Raw genomic sequence first — 22,178 nt, forward strand, 5'->3', positions numbered from 1 at the left:
ACCTTTCGTTCTTCACAAGTAAAGAAAGAATGCAAGGGATTTGTGTGTTGAGACGGCTAGAAATGCCGAGGGAGTATCTAAAATACAATTTGTAGGTGTGTTCATGTGGAAACTCAGAACAGTGTCTATGGATAAAGTACTTGATTAAGCTACTGTGCAATTACATTTACCGATAAAATTGAGAACAATTCACAAGAGATAGCAGGTTACGAGGTAAAGGCAAACAGATAAATCTCTTCATTTGTTCAATCAATGCCAGTTAAGAAACTGATGCACTGTTGACTATGAGACTTATACAGAGATATCCAAACACAATATTACAATTGAAATCCAAGACAACTCAAGGCAAGCTTAATTGATGCACTTGTGAATTTGTGATCCATTTAATTACGTATTGATGGAGAAACAATTCCTTCCCGCAGATGAAATTAGCATAAACACACAATCGAATAACATAGAAATGACAACCCAGTTCATCAAATTACCAGAAAATCACAACAACAACCTCATTTTACTCAAAATTAGATAAGACACACTTACATTAACTAGCATGTCTCTATATCATCAACGAAGACCCACATCCCAAAACCCTCCTAAAACCCCTGAGGGATCCTCAATACTATCAAAGCTCATCCTCCATCCTCAAATATTCACCAGCATCCGCCTGGTGATGCACCACGATTCCATTAGGATCCAACTTCCTACAATCCTGGGTGGATCTTGCTGCGGAGCCAAACCCTAAAGGCACATCAGACATAGAGAACACTACAACCCCATCATTTTTGGAAATACTGTCAGTAATCCTCCCCAATCCACCTTTCAACACATGATTTCCATAAAGAAACGACATTTCTGATGTGGGTTTCAACCAAACTTTGTGTTTGGCATTTGCAGCCAACAAATTCAAGGCCTGAATAGTCAGGTGAAAGTTGCCTCCATGCGTGAATTTGCCTATGCAAGTGCCGAGTGATGCCAAATTCTTACGGCTTATATTAGTGGCTCGCTTCACCAAGGACTCGCTGACATAGTATACCTTGTTCTTGTGAAGCCTGAAGCAGTAGCGACCTGGATTCGGTTCAGGACCTTCATGGGTAGAGTTCTCGACGATGTTCTTGAGATTGTGGCCAGTGAAAGAGTGGAGCTTCCTGAAAACAGCATCCGTTTCAGTCTCGTCTAGAGGCCTCATTTTGATTCTTTGAAACGAGAGGAGGAAGAATCAACAGAGGGGTTCCGCTAACTGCAGCAACAAGATTTCCTAGCTTTTCCCTCTTTAGGGTTTTGTCGCTTCAGAGATCAGTACAAGCTCGCCCTCTCCAAGCCTGAACTGCCAAGACAGGGCTTTCTGAGTCTCTAGCCCAACTTATTTCTAAATAATAATTATCTTCTCCGCATTCCAATTCATTTAGGCTTCCATTCGGGCCTTACACCTAACTAGTCAAACGACATGACGTTCACATTCGGAAGGTACTGTTAAATTCAGAACTGGAACAACAAGTGAAACAGAATTCATTTTTCATGGAACTTATTAATTTGATAGTCAACTGATTGATAATTTGAATTGATAATTGTAGATCTAATGACTATCTATTTAAAGACTTAATGATCCAACTCACGATGTTCTTTTTAATGATTCCATTCACTTCTCGTTATAACTTATTTAGTAAGTTGTGCTAAATATATTTAAAACTTTTAATATAGAGATTTTTTTTAAAAAAGAAGGATAAAATTTAATATAATTAAATTATATATAAAAAATATGAATAGGTAAAATTTATATTCTATCATAATTATTGATTTTATTTTTTTATTTGCTTGTTTAATTTCAGCATGAACTTTATTGCTAAAAATTCTTGAAATTATTTGCAGAACTATATATTTTCATTTGGAAAACCTTGCCAAGAACTTTTCCTAGCTCTCCAGTTCTGTTTGGATGACTTTGGAGGTATTCTAAATATTGACTTTTTATCAATAGGTATTTGAGAGAGAGGAAGGAATCCAACCTTGATCAGGATATTTTTATATATGACTTGCCAAGCCATTTAATGGATCGTAGGCTTCCAAATATTGAATTCATGATAATTTGTGGAACGATTGAAGTTATTGGTCCATTGAATTTGTGAACTTCCACATCCATCCATAGCGAAACAATTATATATTCCGTGAAGTTGTTGGTTCGTCGGAGATCGGTTACTATACTCTTGTGCTTTTGAGCAAAGTACTCGTTGATTGCCTTGATTCTAACCACATAAACCACAATGTCCTTGTGCTTTTGAGCTGGCATTGAAACATTGCGTCTGCTTCTATTTCAGGTGCTGTGCCGTGTCCATAAAACCAGAAAAATTAATATAAAAATTCTCACCAAAGAGAATGGCGTCACCATCTTTAAATGCTGGAATCTGGCCAAAAGGCATTACTAAAGAATATAAAATTTGTCAAGTTTATAAGTTTCTTGTAGATTCAAAAACCCTTTTAATGAAAAGAAAATGGAAAGAGTGAAAAACGGTATGTTGATCTCACGTTGAGAGACAGACGAGGTTGTTTCTTATCGGCTGCAGCCGCTACGTCAACCGAAACACGCCTGCATTCAAGGCCTTTCTCTGCCAAGGCACAGCAATACCCGCGCTGGCAGTGGTCTGCGGAAATCCAAGGATCTTGATTGCCATGGTGACTGATGACTAGCCCAAAATTTTATTTTAGTTAAAGAGAAGCTAGAGACCAATAATATCTACACAGCTTGATGCAGTTGAACAAGAAATAGACAGCTTGTACTAGTGTCAATTATCGCCCTGATCGATATGTTTTATCTGCTCAGGTTTATGCTTCCCTTGCCAGCATTAATTAATAATTACTGCTTTTTTAATTAACTCACCCTTGTTCTCATCTCCACACAAAACTCGTTGAGCATGGTCTCAGACTCATGAAGGTCATCCATCCGAGTAGAAATGCTCTCTACCCCATCAGCATCAACTGGGCCAATAATAAATTCTAATCGTGCCACACTTTCTCGAACAACATCTATAACTCCACCTCTAGCCATAGTAGTTAGAGTAATCGTTCAAAGCAAATCTTTGCTCTGATACCAAATTGTCACAGGGGTCTAAGTCGAAACACACGCAGCGGAACAAAATACTTAGAAACCTGTTAGGCAACCAAGAAATCCCACTTGGCTCAGCCACACGCTCTCACAAAGTGAGGTTCGAAAGGCACAAAATCTCAACCAACAAAGTGCAAGACAACAGTATTTACAGGAAATAACTTTCCCAATCTTTCATTCACAAAAAGGAAATAATACAAGAGACAACTCTCACAAAACTCTTCCCACAGAGTTCCAGCAATCTCTCTTTTGCTCTCCCTCCAGCCTCCCCATATTTACATTTGTATGGATATATATAGGAAACAACAATAGCTTACAAGAAGTTGTGGTTGACACCCCCAACTACTAATGAGAGAAATCCGCCCACTACTCATCATGGGATCATGGGATCATGAGATCATGGAATCATGGGATCATGAGATCATGGGATCATGGAAGTTATATAACTACCCACTACTCATCATGGAAGTTATATAACTACCCACTACTGATCATGAAAGTTATAACTATCCATTATGGGAGAACATGCCCCACTTCAGCATCCACTTCCCCACTACGCATTATGGGAGAACATGCCCCACTTCAGCATCCACTTCCCCACGTTTGTAGGCCACTCCTTTACATTCAGCAACTTCCATCCCTATATAATGGACTGAACTGACACCCAAAATCCAGCCTTTGCACCAGCAGTCCTCCAGTCTGCCCAAACACACAGCCTTGCCAATAAGTGCGCCCCGCACACTCCCAATAGTGGTGAAATCAAGGTTCAACTTCACTCCAATTCAAGCCAACCGGCTTAAGGGTCTAACAACAATCCTCGGTTTCCATAAATTTCTCAAGCCCATTTATAAGATTGATAAATTATAGTGGAAAACTTTGTACCTGATAGATACTTGAAATATAAAGCCTTAAATGAGATTCGTACCAAATGAGACCCCCTAATTTATGAAGATCCAAACTTTTACATTGTATAATATTCCCTTAGGAATATACTCTCACGAAATGGCAAAAAACAAAAAAAAATGCAAGTCATAGATTAATTAAGCATAAGATCACATATATTGTTTCTTCCCAACGAAACCAGACCATCCAAAGAGAAAAGAAAAAGAAAAAATCTGAAAAGTCAAATACCCACCATTATCGTACACCAGCATTTGTCTAGAGACGAGTCTAAGAAAAACATCAAGAAAAAGAGAACAGAAAAATCAAAATCCACCAGCATCATCAAACCCTGCATCATATCCAGCATCATAAGCTGCAGCATCTGACACCATATCTCCAATTAAAAGCCCTCCAAGCGCTCCTCCGAGCAAGCCAGCCCCCAATCCCATCCCAAACTTGTTCTTCTTTGGTGGTTGTTGCACTGGTGGGTACCCATATCCTGCCTGCGCCGGTGGGTATCCATAGCCTGCCTGAGGAGCTGGTGGATATCCATAAGGCGGTGGTGGTGGGTAGCCGTATCCTGGCTGAGGCGGTGGGTGCGCGTATCCAGTGAATGGTGGTGGAGGTGGATAAGCATAATTTGCCACCGGTGGTGGAAGGACAGTTGGATAAGGCCCAGGCTCACCATAAGATGCCGAAGGACCAACCACAGGAGGAGGAGGAGCAGGATATGCAGTGACGGGTTGGTCAGCTTTGTCCCCTACCTTCTCAAATCCTGATACGACTTTGTCACCAAACTTATAAGAAAAGTTCAACTCACCTTTGGGTTTCCCCGATGGCTTCCTGACCTGGTAACTAACGAACTGCATGGATTTTCCATCTCCCATGGAATCCAAGAGCTCCTTGATAGGGACGTTGACTTCACCAATATCTTTATCGCCTAAGGCACGATCACAGCGGAGCTTGAAGACAAGGTTTAGGCGGTTCAGCTGCACTGGGCCTACATGGATTGTGAATTTGGCAGGGAAGTTCCAGGTGGGATTGGTACCACCATCGCGGTCTACGGGGGTCCTGGTCTTTTGTTCAGGGAGTTGGGAATCGCCTGAGATTGAAACGACGGCGTAGACATCCATCTTGGAGAAGAGATTGACATTTTTCAGATCTTTAGCAGAGATCACGTTGATCTCAAGAGTCCTTTGCTCCATGTTTGAGGACAGTGAATGAAAGGGGGAGAGGGTCGCCGAAGAGTGAAGAGACCTTAAACCGAGGAGATCTTTATTCTTTAGGTGTTCCCGTCAGCGGTCATGGCCGTCTCTTTGGTACAAAAAGGCAGCCCTTATGAGTTAGATAGGTTGTCGTTATCGCTCACCAATGTCAATATTAACATAAAAAGATAATAATAAAACGAACGGCCAGGTCAATGGCTTTTATTTCCTTCTGGGACCATTCCCTCTTGACATGAGGCATCCCATGACATAATATTCTAGGGAAAAATTTTGTGGATCCGGTACACATGAACTTAAAATAAATATATATAATTTTTTTTTATGAAAAGATTTATATTCATATATTTTAGATTTAAAATAAATTCAGTTGAATTAAATTTTTTTTCTAATATTATATTATATAACACATATAATCTTTCAAAATTAATAAATAAAAGAGTAATTTTTAAATAAACCGACTAATTATGTATCTAATATATAAATACTTTGATTTTTTCAATGAAATTTATATAAAACTTATATATTTATATATTAATTTCATGATAATTTGAGTATGGATAAGTTTTTTCAGTTATCCTTTCTTATTCTAAGGCTTTTTTTATATTTTAGTAATTATTTATTAAATTAAATAGTATTTTAGTCAATTTTTGACGAAGAGGTGATGAAGAGAGCCATAAAATATATTGACTTAGTTCACAACGATTTTATTTATCTAAATTTTATAGAGATATGAAATTCAAGGATTTTAAAAAGTTTAATATTGCATGCTTAACTAAGCAATATTGCCGCCTACCTACTTCAAAATCCATCTAGCTTATAGACTCAACTTCTTAAAAACATATTGTCTTCGCTCTTCTATATGAGATGCACGAGTCAAGAAGCAATGTTCTTGGATTTGACAAGGAATATTGGTTGGTAGGGATGTGCTTAAAGAAGGCGTCCAAATGAATATTGAAGATGATTGTAATACTCTTATTTAGCGAGATTTATGGATTTCTGATGTGCCTAATTTTCGTATAATCAGACCGTCTCATTGCCCTCTTCATATTAATTTAGTAGCAGATTAGTAGATCTGTAATACCCCCTTACATTGTCAAAGGTCAAAGTGTAGACAAAAGAAAAATTGTCATAAACTATACATTTTTTAATATTTTAAAATTAAATAATTTTCTTTATGTGTAATTATTAAATTATTAGATAGTTCAAGTAAATTTTATACAATGATTAAAGTAAACATAAGATTTTAAACCAAAATTTTAGTAAAATTTTTTCTTTATGTTATCAGCATTTTAACCTACAGTACATATGAAAAATATATTTATAATTATACTATCAACTGTCATTTGATATCTTACTATTATTTAATTTAGCACACATTTCATAACAACATTCCTTATTTTTCCATGAATATCTTAACATGCAAACGCTTAACTCTTTTTCTTTATCCATACATGATTACATTATTTTAACTTATATATCTTTCATAACCCACTTTATTTAATATGTACATGCCAAAATATAATTGTACTATGATGCGGAGACTCAAACAACTGGTTATGATAATAGTCTTGATGTCTTATATAGATTTCTGATGATTTCTGCAGTGTTTACTTTATCTATAATTTGCGTGAGGTAAAAACCAACACACTGAGCTAATACTCAATAGTTGATTGCAAATAAATAATAAAATAAAATAAACATATTTATGTATATAAATAATTAAGTAAATAATTACAAGTATATAAAGTTTAGTTAACATGATACAAATCATACTTATTAAACTTCTTGGTATAAGATAAGAGTGTAATATGTATCTTTATGCACGCTAAGAATTTCCTTCAAATTCAATAAAATATCTTCTTTTGCCACTATTGCACATTTTATATTTATAATAAATCACCATAATTTAATGCATGCAATAGGTGCAAACATGTTAACATTCACTGATTATTTCACAAAATCGAGCATCAATCTTAATTAGGTTCTTAGCCCTTATAAACATATAGTATAGTCGACTAGGTAGATAAGGAGTTATAACGGTGGACACATGATGCCAAATGGTAGACGCTAAAACTGTGATAGTAGGGCTCCGTGGCCATACTTATGAGGTATCTCATATATAACCTTAAATATAGATCATGTATCAGTAGCAGTACTGCGAACTCCATATGTTTATATGGCATGCCATACCTTTAAACTAACATCGACTCCTATTAAGTTTATCAGAACCAAATATCATTAATTCAATGTATCAATTATTCAATGTAAATGCATGTCATTTGAAACTATTTGAAATTATTACCAAAATACATATATCATATACCAATGCTAACTAGATAAGAAACTCATGGCAAATAGTGTAAAACTTTGTCGAGTTAACATTCCAATATTGTGTCAAGTCAATTCATTTCTTGCATTTCATACCACTAACAAGTAAAGAATAGTAAGTTTTACTCAAATCTTCATGCACAAATAAATTTTATTATCAAGTAAGCACGTGCGAAAATCAATTACGATAAGTAAGCACATGTGTAATTCTTATCGATTAAGTAAACATGTCAATTTTTATGCATTCTAATTCAAGAGAACTGCACTTTATCATATTTTGCATCTACTTTTCAAGCATTTTAAAGTTACAATTTCACTTAAGTATCTTCGTAACAAATGTATATTTATGTCTTATCTTTCCAACAAGGTATAATTCATACAAATCTGATCACTTTAACTTAAGTTATGAATTTTTCTTTACAAACTGCTTAATAAAGTCTTAATCTGTCCAGTATTAGTATTTGTTTATAGTATCACAAAACATATCAGATACATGCAATTTCATATAAATTCAAACTTAAGTGCCTTCTACAAAGTTTTAGGTATATTTCTTAAGATTCATGTGACACTGGTCTTAACAAATTTTATTAAGTACATAATTAGTTATGATATAACCAATATAGTATGTTTCAAATGCTTTATCACTGTGTCCAGTTTAAATTCAATTGTAATTTACATCATCTTACCTACAAATTCAAAATTTAGTCAATTCATGAAAGTTTTAGCTCTTTCTCTCGGTTTTCATTTGGTCAATTCATCGATAATTCTAGAGCATCTGCAAGGTATTAAAAGTTGTCATGAGGACAATTACAAGGAATGATAAACACAGCCCACAACTAAAGATAAGCATTGAGAAGCAACATATTGTACCGCATACCAAGAACCTGTGTACTCTATGCTACATGAAATTTCATAATCAAAATATGGGTCAGATCTTTGCCAAGTATATATAAATTCTTCCTATTTTCATACCCATATCCTGTCATTATTTTTTATTTAGTATGTAGCAGTGTTTTTTTTTAAATCAAAGATATATTCATTGACAGGCCATCAAAATAATAAGGAATTACAGATGAAATCAAATTGCAAAAGAGCGTTAACTCGGAACGCAGGGTCCGATATAAACTTTCTAGCAAGGCTGTGAGCACTAACATTAGCCTCTCTCTTCACAAGATAAAAACAATACTCTGTATAGACCTAGAAAGAACAGTGATACCATGGACGATTATTTGGATAGCCAAGGGAATAGGATCACCCAACAGTGAATTGATAACCACAGAAGAGTCCCCTTCAATCTGGGGTCGTGAGATATCAATTCTGTGAGCTAATAGAACAGCTTCTTGGCAGGCCAAACTTTCAAGAATAAGTGGATCACATTGAGCTAGCCAGAGCCTACAACTCAATTGAATCACTTTGCCAGAAGAATCTCGAACTATGACTGCTGTGGCTCCTATATTATTCTAGTATCGGTGGCAATATTAAAGTTGAGTTTAAAAGTTCCAACAGGGGGATTAATCCAAGTAACTGGATAAGAAGAAGGAATAGTTGCAGTTGGAGGTTACCAGAGATGGTATCGCACATCCTATAACGTACTGTTCAAGTCAGTTTAGAACCTCTGTAAGCCAGTTCAACATAATTTAAGCATCATTTGCTTGTTCATCATTGTAGCTTCTTTATAAGAAAGACAAGAACTCATATCAGCATTCATACAGCCAGAAGTTTAATTTATTTCTCCTTTGCACAGAAACTCTGTTTTCTTGTGAAAGACTGCATCTGTTTTGTTGCAAGACTTTCTAGCTACAAGAGATGCTTTCACATCATCTCATATGATGAACTTAAAAAGCTTTCTTGCGTCTGACTACCATAATGGACTCTCAAAACATCCAGTTCATCTTTTTCTTCACAGTGTTTTGGCTCCCTAATGTTGATCTTGACTATTCTAGGACCTATAGATATTTTGCTCAAGGAAGCTGTGAAGGGTATATGTAGTGGCATTCACAACACACCCACCGTGCCCCGTCAATTCAAATATGGTTTTGCCTCAGCAGGATAAAGTACCCTCTCATCTCCAGCTGAGACACATACTGGAGCTTTTGGAGTGCACCCTGCATCCCCTCTCAATTTGGGGATTATTTTGACTTGGCAGGATAAAGTTAAATAAACAATCACCTCAAGCCAATGTACATCTGCATTGAACTAGAATTTTCAAAACACTAAATATGTCGATATTTTCTCTGTATCATATTAGGCAAATGCTTTTGGAATTACGTTACACTTATTATCAGTGACTTCCAAGTTTTGTACGAGTTTGGAAGGACCAAAATGATGCCTTGCACTTCTGCCATTTCATTAAGCCATTGCACCTACCAAAATACTGGAGCTAATCTAAAGTTCTACTTTGGATTTTTTTTTTTTTTCTTTTTCCTTCTTAGTTTCATAATCTCATATTCCTATACAGCAAGAGCCAGTTATGTTATCAGTACCTATCGATGTAAAACTTTAATAGTCCTTGTCAAACCTAGTGATATACATCGAGTAGCTTTCTGATGAGGAAATTTTTGCTTTAGTGCCTATAAGAACTAAACCTTTCTATTCAGTGAATCGCATGTTACTTTAATTCCTATTCAGCAGAGATATGCAGTTTTTAAATTTGGTTCTCAGGAACTATAGCCACATATTTGAACACTCTTTGAAAATTCTTACATGGCATTACTTCCAACTGCTTAGAAAATTGAGCATCTCAACTGACTGACCCAGCTTTAGATCTCTTAATTTGCATAATTTTATAGCACCCACTAGGCTCATGTCCACATAGATCAATTGAACAGCATTCACAAAAGCGGTTGCATCTGTTTGCTTTGGTTTCTCGATTTAACAATGATCAAATGGGAGAAAATGCACTGATCAAGCCTTCCATAGCTACTATCCCCAAAAAACTGCAACCAAGTCATGACCATTATCTTCGCTTTTGCACATAAGACACAAAAATTGCCTAATTGAATACCTGTTACGACCCATAAGGGTAAGATTCAACCCTCCCCCTTACCATATCTCTACACTCATATTTATATCCTATTAGATTTGAAACATTTTCCAAACAATCACTTCCTCCACCAGTTCTCTCAGTTTGTTCTCCTACCATTTTGCTTAAAACGCAGTGCCAGTGTTTTGAACCTCAAATTCCCTGTTTAATGAGCCAGAAACCCCAGCAGCAGCCTTAAGCATAGAAGCAATTTCTCTACTCAGTGTAATGATAAAGGCTGGATCATCCAATCCTACTCTTCCTATTACATCCATCTTTAAAACCAAAATTACAGTGTTATTTTCATACTCACTCGAACGCACTTCAACTTGCCAACCTCACTATCAAAAGCTTCTCCAAGTTATATAATGATCAGTTTGATAAGTCCATATGCTAGAAGCCCTAGAGGGTAGCAAATAAATAAGCAAAAGGGAAATTTTATTCACAATCACAGGCAATGTAAAATATACACGACGAAAATGAAAAATGCAATTTCAGAGCAGAGTTGCCTCTAATTCGAATAACATCTAATTACCTTTGAAGTTGGTTTCTTACTGGCCACCATTTTTCCCCCACGCCCGATAGTTGCTGGGATGAAACCTTGGGAGGTAGAAGCCTAAAACGAGAGAGAGAGAGAGAGAGAGAGTGCAAGTGGCTTTTGGTGATTGGCGGTGACATAGATATACAGTATGCACTGGAAAAATAGCATATTTTGGCAGGTAGGACCCTCTCCAGTAACAAACTAACAACATTGGTAATAATGATCAAGAATTCTCCTTTAATCATCATTGGCTGCTAAGTGTGACTTTATTTTGTTAATCAATTAATTATTGAACTCGATTATAATAAAGTGACTAAAAATATTTTTTAATCTTCATAATATAAGTTAGGGTGATAATGAACTTCACTATTATTAAATAAAATATTTACGTGTAAATTTACAAATTAATTACGTAAACTTTAATTAATCATATATAAATCATGATATAAAATATTAATATTGCATCAGACATTTGTTAAACACAACATCATTAAAAATTCATATACAAATATTTAATTTAATAGTGATGAAATTTATTATTTAATAGATTCAAAATATTTATAACTTTACTCTTATTCTCTTTTTTCTATAGTTTTTATTTATTTTTTATCTCAAAATTATTATTTATTTTCATTTTTATATTATAATAATATGTAAATTAATTATTATAATTTTATTTTATTTTATTTATAAAATAATTTTTTATTAATTTTATTTTTTAAATAAATATACAAAATATTTATTACTATTTAATAAAATTAAATATTTTTAAAATAAATATAATTGAAAAATTAATAAAAAAATTAGTGGAGCAAATGAGAGTGAATATCTTTTTATTAGTTAATTTATATGAGGTTTAACAAAATCGAATGAGTAGTTTCTCATTAAATTTTTAAAAATAAATTAATTTTTAAATTTAATTTTCATCTAATGAAATAGTTATTCTGTGAATAAAATATACATATCGTTATAAATTAACTACGAAGTATAAATTATATATTTTTTAATGGTCAAAATATTTTTATAATTTTTCTTAAAAAATTATTTTTATTTATTATTTTAATAATAAATAAATTAAAATATTACTATTTTAATTTTTAAAAATTAGTCAACTTGTTGGTTTTATTTATTATCTTAGTAAATTTTTTTAATTTTTAAAATATAAAAATTAATATTGTGTAAGTGTAAAAATTAAAAATTATTTTTTATATTATGTAAATATAAAATTATATATTTAAAAATTAAAAATGAACTTTATAATTTAGAGCTCATCTAAATTGATTTTTATAAATTTAAAAAATTTATATTTAACCAAAAATTGAAAGTTTACATATTTTACATATTATAGTTGGAGTATATCTAAATTGATGTTTATGGAAATTTTATATTTATAAAAAATTAATTTTTATATTTTGAAATCTAAAATTATTTACTATAATAAAAAATAAATAATAATAAAATCAAACCCATAAATTCATTAATCTTCAAAATTAAAATAATAACATTTTAATGAATTTTACCATTTAAAAAACATATAATCTCTGATTAATTCAATAATCAACTCTAATAATATATGCCCTTTATCCACCAAGCAGTATTTTCTTAGATAAAATTAAATTTAAAAATTAATTTATTATTAAAAATTTAATATGAGCGGATTTTGTCAAAAATTACTTTTTTATTTATTTTAAAAACGAAAAAACTTTATTTATTTAATGAAAGTGCAAAAAGGGCATTAAGGAGGAGACGAGACGTGCGGACGATAGAAAAAGAGAAAAAGAACGGTAATCGCACTGAGATACATTTATACGGTAGCCGATCATCATCATTGACGTCCGAACTCTGAGATCATTCTGTCACGCAAGCAAGCCTCTCGCCCACCAAAATCTTCCTTCCTGTATCTGAGAAGGAGCGACAAGTCGCCGCTCCGAAAGCAATAAGGCGAGCGGCGAGAAGAAAAGCCATTAGATGGCGGCCGTTCCCTTCACTTGCCTCCTTGCCCTTCATCTTTCTAGGTAATCTCCCCTTTTCTCTTTCATATTTCAATCATATTTGTTTATTTCATTTATTCTCGAGCCCTAATTCTCTCTCTTTTGGTTTGGGGCGGGGGTGTTTGCGTTAGCTTGTAGCGTAAGCCGCCTTGCCTGAGAAAGGGAGGGTTTCTATGTCAATGGAGGAACCAGGGAAGCTTCAGCGAGCGCTAATTGATACCACTGCTGGAGCACTTGCTGGTGCTATATCGCGCACGGTTACCTCGCCGCTTGATGTTATTAAGATCAGATTTCAGGTCATGTTTCTTTTCTGCGGTTCAATTCTATGTGCTTATTCTGATTTTTTTGGTCACAACCAGAGGTTCTTTTTAAAATTGTGCAGCTGCATTTCCTTCTTTCATTTATTGGAATGCATTGTTTTGACGGTATTCTTTTTAATTTAATATGCGTTGAGGTTATGCCAGGAAAATTTACTATTTATATGATCCACAGCTTCTGTATTCATGGAAAATTAAATGCCAATGTGCATTCCTCTATTACTCCTCGAGTCATAAAGAGTACTAGTCATACATCCATGTGCTTTCACTTTCTGTGAATGAAACAGGATAGTGAAAAAGAATATTGGTGAAATCTGACTAAAGATGTTAGCGAAGATATTGAAAAAAAGTTGTTGTGCACACTGTTTCACAGGTTCAACTAGAGCCCACATATTCACGGGCACTGATTCGTGGAAATATTGGTGGACCATCAAAGTACACTGGAATATCGCAAGCAGCAAAGGATATATTTAGAGAGGAAGGTTTGCCGGTATGCATTCCTTGTGCTTATTGTTTTTTGAATAGATGGTTTACTTGAAGTCTTTTTTACAAGATCAAGTAATCTCAGCCATGTAATCTTAACTTTTGAGAGGCAGACCCATTCCTGGTGCTCTGCTGGCAGACAGCCAGCTTTATAGTTCAATTGCGCTTGAAAGATGTGGAAATTTCCAATACTTGTGTGATTACTACAATTTCTTCAAGTGTGGGTTTCAGTTACATTTCTACATGTCGCCAAGTAATTTGTACAGTAGGCCTTGGCATATTCTCTTTTTGCTCATCAACTTTACTTTCTTTATTAGTGAATGTTTCTGAGTAACTTAGCTGGTTTATGAGAATTTAATTTTAAGGGTCTCCAGCCCTTTCTGGTAGCAAAGGTCATAAATGTGTAGCTTTTCTTAAACTAAAAAACTTGATGACAGATTTTATCATTCTGTGCATGCATCGTCTTTTTGATGCTCCTTTGGCATCCTTTTACTATCCTAAGATGTTCTATTTAATTTTTTGAATACAGTATAGCAATTTCTGCCTTTTATCCAATATCACTCCTTGTAGGGTTTCTGGCGTGGAAATGTACCTGCTTTACTTATGGTTATGCCATACACGGCAATACAATTTACAGTGTTACACAAAATAAAAACTTTTGCAGCTGGTTCTTCAAAGTCAGGTATTATTATAAACTTGGATATTTATGTTGGTATGGATTTCTGTTTTTTTTAGATAGTAAGACTACGCTCCCCCTTATTTTCTAATACTTGGGAAATTTCTTTTAATATGAAGCATAATAGAAGTCCATATGAGTTAATTATTGCTTTGTTACGGACACAGAGAATCACATTCAGCTGAGTCCTTACCTCTCTTATGTTAGTGGGGCATTAGCGGGGTGTGCAGCTACAGTTGGATCATATCCATTTGATCTTCTAAGAACCATATTGGCTTCACAGGGGGAACCAAAGGTATAAAATATGACTGTGTAGTAATATGTTTTTTTTCCCCAACTTCAAATTTTTATAAGGTCTTCTATGATTTGTATTTTTGTAGAGTTACTTTTTATAGTTATTCGTATTATGGAGCAACATGTATCATAATTATAAAATTTCTTTTCTGCAGTGATAAGTCTCACATTATTGAAGTGAACAGTTAACTTGTTGGAATTCATGCCACATGAAAGCTTTCAATTTTTTCTGAGCTTCTTCTGACTGTTTGAAATATTTTTTTATACTACCTAACAATTTTAATTTTATCTTCTTCACAATTGCTGTCTCTTGTTTCTTACCTTTTATGCAAGCGTTTGAAAAAAAAAATTATCATTTGAAATTACATTTCAAGTGAACTACCAGGCATTATGGAGATGAGGATATTGTCTGGAACTACCTTTGGTCGTGATACTTCCTTTCATATTCATGCTTGTGCAACAATCTATATACCCTTTGGTAGCTCTTCAAAATTTGAGTTTAAACAATGAATTTAATGTATCTTTAATGCTTGTACCATGATATAATGAGTGCCTAAAAAACTTAATCCAGTGTGGCTTAACTTGCTTTTCAACATTTTCCTTGGAAGAGTTAATAATCGCCCTCCATCCAGGTGGTATAACCGCTTGATTACATGCTATATTTTGGTTATACCTATCATGCGTTTGTCATTTGGTTACCATCGGGTGAGGCCAGCCTCTGCATGCTGGAAATTGGAGTGTGGTAGTTTACCCACCCACTCCTCTTTGCAAGACTATTTAGTAACCCTGAAACTTTGAGAATGGGCCTTGCTGGTATTTGGGTCTTTTGTTTAGTCTTATGTTGCCTTGAACGTGTGCATTGTGTGTGTATATATGTTCATTTTTCGCTTTTGTATTATATTAACTAATAAGTGTTGACATTTAGGTCTATCCAACAATGAGATCTGCATTTGTTGATATCATCAGAACTCGTGGCTTCAGAGGCTTATATGCTGGTTTATCACCAACACTGGTTGAGATTGTTCCTTATGCTGGCCTTCAGTTTGGCACCTACGATACTTTTAAACGTTGGACCATGGTATTAATTCAATCTCTCTTTTGAGTCAAATATCCTTCTCTAGGCATGGATAATCTTTCAGAGTAGGGAAAACCTCTAGGCGTTGATTCAATAGGACACACAATATGTTGATATAGTAATTAGACCTTCTTAAATTAGGTTAATCTACTCTTTTCTGGTTCACTCATTTGTTGATTCACCCTTCTTCTGAAGTTTCAAATGCTGCTTTAAGCTTTTCTTACCGTTCTACTAGAAGTTGTGAAGTTGAGTTGTATTCAAACAAATTAAAATTTTTTCAATTGTTTATTTAGTTTTTCATTTAGTATATCACATAATAGCACTAGAAACGGTGTACCATACTCATAAATTTCATAAGTTAGGCCTTAAGTATTGTGATTTACATTTTAAGTATTGTGGTTAGTGAAATGGATTAGAAATTGAATGAATTGCATTCTTCTGTTTAGGAGAAAGAGGGTTTCTTCTTAGAAACTTTAGAAGAAGGTTTGATTGTGTTGCAAGTACCCTCTCTGCGTGTTCGTGGATGTTTCCTGCTGCTTTCTACTTGCACATGCTGAGTTAACTATTTTGGACCCTGATACATTTTGCTGCATTTATTGCAGGCCTGGAACCAGCGTAGGTTTTCTAATACAAGTTCAACCAATATTGGTGATAATCTTTCAAGTTTTCAGCTTTTTGTCTGTGGATTAGCTGCTGGGACGTGTGCCAAACTTGTCTGTCATCCTCTTGACGTGGTCAAGAAAAGGTTTCAGGTATATCTTTCGACTTCCTGTTGTATGTCTTCATAGGTTTACTGTTTATCGTCAATGTTAGAATTTCTCTATCGGTATGATGTTTAGCTAGAAATAGTTTTGAGGGCTCATGCCAAATAAATGCGCTGAAGCTTGAAGTAATTGTTTGGAGCAATAATGTGAATGAATTGTTAAATTCTGGAATTTTTTTGTTTTTTTGGCCGTGTCAGTGGGAATGGTGTTGGTGGATAAATGTTGGCAGTTCTGTATGTGTTATAGTTCTTATATGGCTGCAACACAGACTGCACAGTTTCCTTTACTTAGTTCTCTTGATAAACAATGCACAGTTTGCCTCAAAGGGGACATCCGATGGTTGAGAGTTCAGATACTAGCTTGTAGGCTTTGGATTCAAATCTCATTGTGGTTGTCTTTATGAGGTTTATAAAGTCTTTTCAGTTTTAGTAATCAGTTGTTTGAGACTTGCAATAATTAGGTTTGCAATTTGAAATAAGATTTATTTCAGAACAAAAGGTGATAAAACTTCTACGCGACTTGCAAGGAGAGTTTTAACAAGTATGAATAGGATTTTTTTTGTTTTTTTTTTTTCAATTTTAATTTTTGTTTTGGCTGCTGCAGATTGAAGGACTACAGAGGCATCCAAAGTATGGTGCCCGAGTTGAGCACCGTGCTTACAGAAATATGATTGATGCTCTGCGAAGAATCTTGCAAGTGGAGGGTTGGGCTGGCCTTTATAAGGGCATTGTACCTTCAACCATCAAGGCTGCACCAGCTGGTGCCGTGACATTTGTAGCTTATGAACTCACATCAGATTGGCTAGAATCTATTTTGACTTGAAACTGATGACTTTTCCTTTTGGCTGTTTTTATTTTGTTTTTCTTAATCATTGGGATCATCTCATTCTTTTTCCTATACCCTCCAAAGGCCCCCATAGAAGTGGGGAATATTATTGTTTCCTATGATTTAGTCATTATAAAATACGATGGAATTTTGTATGTTTTAGGTTTAAGGTAGTGAGGATAAAAATAGATATAGATCTCAAAGTGAATTTTGTAGTTTATGCAATTGGCAATATAATTATGGTCCTACGGTCCTGTTCATGATATCTCTGAATTTGCTCATGTTTGGAAGTGTGCTTTCAGGATGATTCTTATTTCCTGCGTTTAGGCATTTATTGGAACTTTTGGCAGTCATTAATAAGAAACATCTTAATGGCATAGAAAAACTCCGGCCTTCTTATGTTCAATAATTCCTTGGGATACAAACGCAGGCATAGTGTCCTTAACAACCAAGCACAACAGATGATTGCACAACCTTTCCGAGATGCTTGTGATTAAGAAAAAGATATATTTTGCACCTTGATGAAGTATATGAAACCATAATAGCCCACACTCGGCTGATAAGATTTCAAATTGCAGTATCAACTATCAACTCTCCCTTATTCAACAGAATACCGTGTTAGTTTAGCAGATGTGAAAGCCTGTGACCACTAGTACCTTTTCTGTTTGTTGCTATCCTCTGGTGGCAGTGATACAAACTGCAAGATCCGCTGCACCTGTGCAACTTCAAGTTTCAACTTATTGGCAATCTGGTGGACGTCCATTGGCCCATTGTGATCATCAGCTTTACCTTGATGCAGAAGCATGATGTGGCGCAGCTGTGCCACATTCAGAGTTCCTTGAGGAGCAGGTCTTTCTTCATACCTGCCAGAATCAGGTTTTGTGTTCCGCAGCTTTGGCATGGGCCTATTATACCTTTCTACCACTCCTGCCTGGTCACAAAATACAACAGCATCTTGTCAGATGATCTAAAAAGTGAAAGACAAGGCAGTATTCACTTGGATAAAGCCTCACACAATCAAGTGAACTTAATAGGTTTCAACAATGTATCAAGCGGAACCAATAACTGAAGATGTCATGGGTGGCAATCATGAAATGCTAGTATGTTTTCAAGAGTGAAGCTTTATCCAAGTGAACCTAGAGATATTGCTTAAAAGCAACCTCGTGAATCAATCACCAGTTCAAATAGGCAATCTCTTTATCGTATTAAATGCATCTCTCGTCATATCATGGCCATTGTACATAATCTCAAGAGAATTCCTAATTCTCTCTTAATTCAACGCCCACCATGCTGCATAATAATGGACGCAGTATGATAAGTTCAAATTTAGCCAAAGCATCTAGAGCATCAACAAAATGGTTATATTTAGTGATCAGGATCTAATAAAAGCCAAGTAAACTGGTGCTGCAAATTTCAATAACTCACCTCGCCCATCTCAAGTTTACCTCCAGGCTTTGATCTAATTCTACCCACCATTTGATTAAGCATTGCATCAAATTGTGGATCTCGTTCTTCAAGGACATTGTCAGCATTAAATCTTGGATCACCATCTTACCCAGAGCGCAAATGAAGAGCCAATTTTGAAATAATATGAAGTTAGTAATCCCCTCAGTACTCAAGTGAAAAAGAATGACTATTATTTATATTTAGTTGCTCACCTTCTCATACAAACACAGATAGTTACGTGGCAAATCAACAGAAATCGAAATAACCATCAAAAACAATAAACAATGGTCAAGAAAATAAAAACATCAGCAATCTGCCGGTAACCATTTCAGAAAAGGGGGGAAATCCATCCAGACAAATCTCTCACTCTTGAATATCACATAAGCAGTCTTTCATTTTCAAAAACAAATTCTCCACTAATCTGTGACCAAGTAGTACAGTTATGCGTTGACTTAAATCAAAATGGACAAGTCGGTTGTTAGGACTATTAAGTAAAGAGACTAGCCAATAGTTGTTGAATCATATTGTCGAAATAAGAGTATAAATACTCCAAGGAAATGTACAGAATACTCATTCAAGAATTAATACAAAGATACTCTCATTCTCTCTACGAGTCTCTCTCCTTCTCCCTCTCAATCTTTCTTACTCTTCTTCTTCTTCTTCCTCTATTCTTCCTTCCCTTTCCCCTTTCTCCTATTTCCTTCTCCCCTTTCCTCTATTTCTTAATTGAGTTAGGCAGAATCCTAACAATTGGTATCAGAGCAGGTTCAATCAAGAACCCTTTCCACCATTTCCCCCGTGGCCTTTGTCACTTCCATTTCTTCTTTCTGTAGCTTCTGTTACTATTGAAATTAAAGATACGGTATGAAGCTCCAAATTCCAGAATCTTGAAGAGGAATTACGTTCACAATTCTTTTTAGGAAAGGGTTGAATGATTCAAGAAAACTAAATGAAGCATGGAAAGCTTATTGGAGAATTAAACACCTTTCTTTAAAGATTGGAAAGTGGACAACTTCTGATGAGCAAGACATAGAGGGGATCTTTGACTACTTGAGAGAAGTGGCAGCAGAAAATAGAAATGGAAGAATTGCTAGAGCCTATTCAAGAACCTGATTTTAAAGAAAAGGCTTCAGAATCTCTTGAGTATTCCGATGTTGGGAAGAAAGGCCAAGAACCTGTAATCCATAAAAGTTTTCAACCTTCGTCTAGGGGCAACAATCGGAAATTGAGAATTAATGAAAATTCTCAAATTGAAGATGGTAATTCCAATTTTCTTAGCTTTGAACTCATTTCCAAGATTCATCACAAGAGCAGTTTTGTTCAAAGGACTGCTATGCCTGAAATAGTTCGAAGGATTAATTGTTACAGTGAAGAAGACACAGGGTTTATAAACAGTGTGGCTCTTATAGGAAGGTTCAAGTTTTATGAGTGCTTTGATTGTTTAATGGAATCTAAAGGTAATAGTATTCTCAAAGAAAATGGATATGAGATGTGGAGCAAGCAAAGAATGAAAATAGATATATTCTTTTTTCAATAATGTAGTGGTGCACAACACATGTTTGTGGAAATGCCTTAAAGAGAACTTTATAACAGTTCAGAAGGATTTTAATTCAAATGTTGGCTCCACAGTTATATGCTCTCACTATCCAACACCAATGAATCAGTTGAAGAAAATTGTGCAAGTTTGTATGGAATTAGCAATAGTGAATTCTATGTACTTCTCGATCTCAGTAATTGTCTCCACTTGTGATTGGTATAAAAACTACATATATGGATCCTCAATAAATTGTGAGCATCTGCAGCTTCATCCTTGAGGACAAGGATGTTCTCAAAGAGGAGGGAAAGGTTAGGACTATTAAGTAAAGGGACTAGCTGGTAGTTATTGAAGTGTATTGTAGAAATAAGAGTATAAATACTCCAAGGAGATGTGCAGAATACTCATTCAAGAATTAATAAAAAGATAGAGTTCTCCCTATAGTCTTTCTCTCCTTCTCCCTCTCAATCTTTCTTACTCTTCTTCTTCTTCCTCTGTTCTTCCTTCCCTTTCCCCTCTCTTCTATTTCCTTCTCCTCTTTCCTCTATTTCTTAATTGAGTTAGGCAGAGTCCTAACAATGGTTAAAGCAAATAGGGTTTAGCTGGGAGATGAAGAAAAGAAATAAGGAAGTGTGTGTGTGTGTGTGTATATATATATAAACATGCCACTGTGCCATTGTTTCTAGTTCTGCCATGGATGATGTTTTGTTTCTAAAACCTCTATGTTCAATCCAATTGAAACATTGAAAACTAGTCTTTTCTCAGTGTCTTGTGTCTCTCATCCAGTTCCGCTAGCGATTGCAATGCATATAGATGTTCGCTTGCACATGCAATACTAGAATTTTGAAGTCTTTCCTAGTTTTCCCATAAACCAAACAAACCCCTCGAATACCGACTTCAGAGGAAATGATATATGCCAGTCGCTGTATATCATATTGATCAAGCATAATTTTTTTTCCTTAAAAAAAAAAAGCATGCGATTTTGCATTTGAATTCCGAAAAAAAAATCCAAAGTAGCTGGATCTTTCAAATTACTCGTACTAAAAACTTCGACAAGTATGTTTAGCAGCATTGACATAAGACACTCACCAGAATCAAGACTGTCCTGATTGTTATATTGGGCGCTTCTCCTGGAGATATCGATCTTATCGTCGGTTCCCACAGGAGGCCTGCGTTCAGCTACGCTCTTGGGAGTGGGAGGTGGATCGGTGGCTCGTATTCTGCCAGATGCTCGACGAAATGCCTGGCCCATTCTTCTTGTTTTACCGATTACAGCTTCAATGCTTTGTACTAGAGGCACTCATAAAAATGCGATGGGCAGATGCTAGTTTGCGCAAAGAAATTACAGGGACAATTATCGCATCACTGTACAGTATCAGCTTGGGAGTTGGCAGTGAAGAAGAAGTTGTTCGGAAATCTTCAAGACAGACAAAAGAGCACAGAATGAGTCGCCACGTGGCTCTCTTCCTAGTAGGTTGCGTGCATCTACTTCCACTTGTTCTTCTCTGGGGTTTTGGTTAATTCAGTTCCTTTTTTAAAAAAAAATAAAATAAAATAATAGTATTCTATTATTAAACTTTGCTTTAGAATTCGCTCGTATTAAATTCTAAAAATTAAAAGCATTTAAAAAAAATATTATTGTCAAAAATAATTTAAACATATTTTATTTTTTATATTAAC

The 22,178-nt window shown here is 35.0% G+C and overlaps 4 protein-coding genes across 7 annotated transcripts; 1 reads left to right on the plus strand and 3 right to left on the minus strand.

The window, feature by feature from the left end:
• Nucleotides 1–450: 450 nt before the first annotated feature.
• LOC110600971 (60S ribosome subunit biogenesis protein NIP7 homolog) lies at nucleotides 451–1,358 on the minus strand. The gene has a single exon (XM_021737930.2). It carries the CDS (start codon nucleotides 1,184–1,186, stop codon nucleotides 623–625), a length of 564 nt encoding a protein of 187 aa, XP_021593622.1. The 5' UTR covers nucleotides 1,187–1,358; the 3' UTR covers nucleotides 451–622.
• Nucleotides 1,359–4,097: 2,739 nt separating this feature from the next.
• On the minus strand, nucleotides 4,098–11,281 carry LOC110601834 (protein SRC2). 4 transcript variants are annotated; one of them, XM_021739177.2, is made up of 3 exons: nucleotides 11,088–11,188; nucleotides 8,217–8,305; nucleotides 4,098–5,290 (listed from the first exon to the last, which is right to left on the minus strand). In XM_021739177.2, exon 3 carries the CDS (start codon nucleotides 5,179–5,181, stop codon nucleotides 4,300–4,302), a length of 882 nt encoding a protein of 293 aa, XP_021594869.1. In that variant the 5' UTR covers nucleotides 5,182–5,290; nucleotides 8,217–8,305; nucleotides 11,088–11,188; the 3' UTR covers nucleotides 4,098–4,299. The 4 variants fall into 4 exon arrangements, 2 of the variants coding, with proteins under 2 accessions (XP_021594869.1, XP_021594868.1); XM_021739176.2 differs by lacking the exon at nucleotides 8,217–8,305 and having other exon boundaries at nucleotides 11,088–11,236; XR_006348701.1 differs by lacking the exons at nucleotides 4,098–5,290; nucleotides 8,217–8,305 and adding an exon at nucleotides 8,587–9,145 and having other exon boundaries at nucleotides 11,088–11,281.
• A 1,545-nt stretch (nucleotides 11,282–12,826) lies between these two features.
• Nucleotides 12,827–17,783, plus strand: LOC110601884 (mitochondrial thiamine diphosphate carrier 2). Its single transcript, XM_021739268.2, has 8 exons — nucleotides 12,827–13,108; nucleotides 13,216–13,380; nucleotides 13,775–13,891; nucleotides 14,455–14,566; nucleotides 14,728–14,855; nucleotides 15,780–15,932; nucleotides 16,532–16,681; nucleotides 17,297–17,783. The coding sequence occupies exons 2-8, from the start codon at nucleotides 13,258–13,260 to the stop codon at nucleotides 17,513–17,515; spliced, it is 1,002 nt and encodes a 333-aa protein (XP_021594960.1). The 5' UTR covers nucleotides 12,827–13,108; nucleotides 13,216–13,257; the 3' UTR covers nucleotides 17,516–17,783.
• Nucleotides 17,784–17,890: 107 nt separating this feature from the next.
• LOC110601886 lies at nucleotides 17,891–21,996 on the minus strand. The gene is made up of 3 exons (XM_021739269.2): nucleotides 21,588–21,996; nucleotides 18,944–19,068; nucleotides 17,891–18,449 (listed from the first exon to the last, which is right to left on the minus strand). The coding sequence occupies exons 1-3, from the start codon at nucleotides 21,748–21,750 to the stop codon at nucleotides 18,168–18,170; spliced, it is 570 nt and encodes a 189-aa protein (XP_021594961.1). The 5' UTR covers nucleotides 21,751–21,996; the 3' UTR covers nucleotides 17,891–18,167.
• Between the last annotated feature and the right edge of the window lie 182 nt (nucleotides 21,997–22,178).

This window comes from Manihot esculenta, chromosome 15 (genome assembly GCF_001659605.2).
Source record: "Manihot esculenta cultivar AM560-2 chromosome 15, M.esculenta_v8, whole genome shotgun sequence".
Taxonomy (NCBI): Eukaryota; Viridiplantae; Streptophyta; class Magnoliopsida; order Malpighiales; family Euphorbiaceae; genus Manihot; species Manihot esculenta.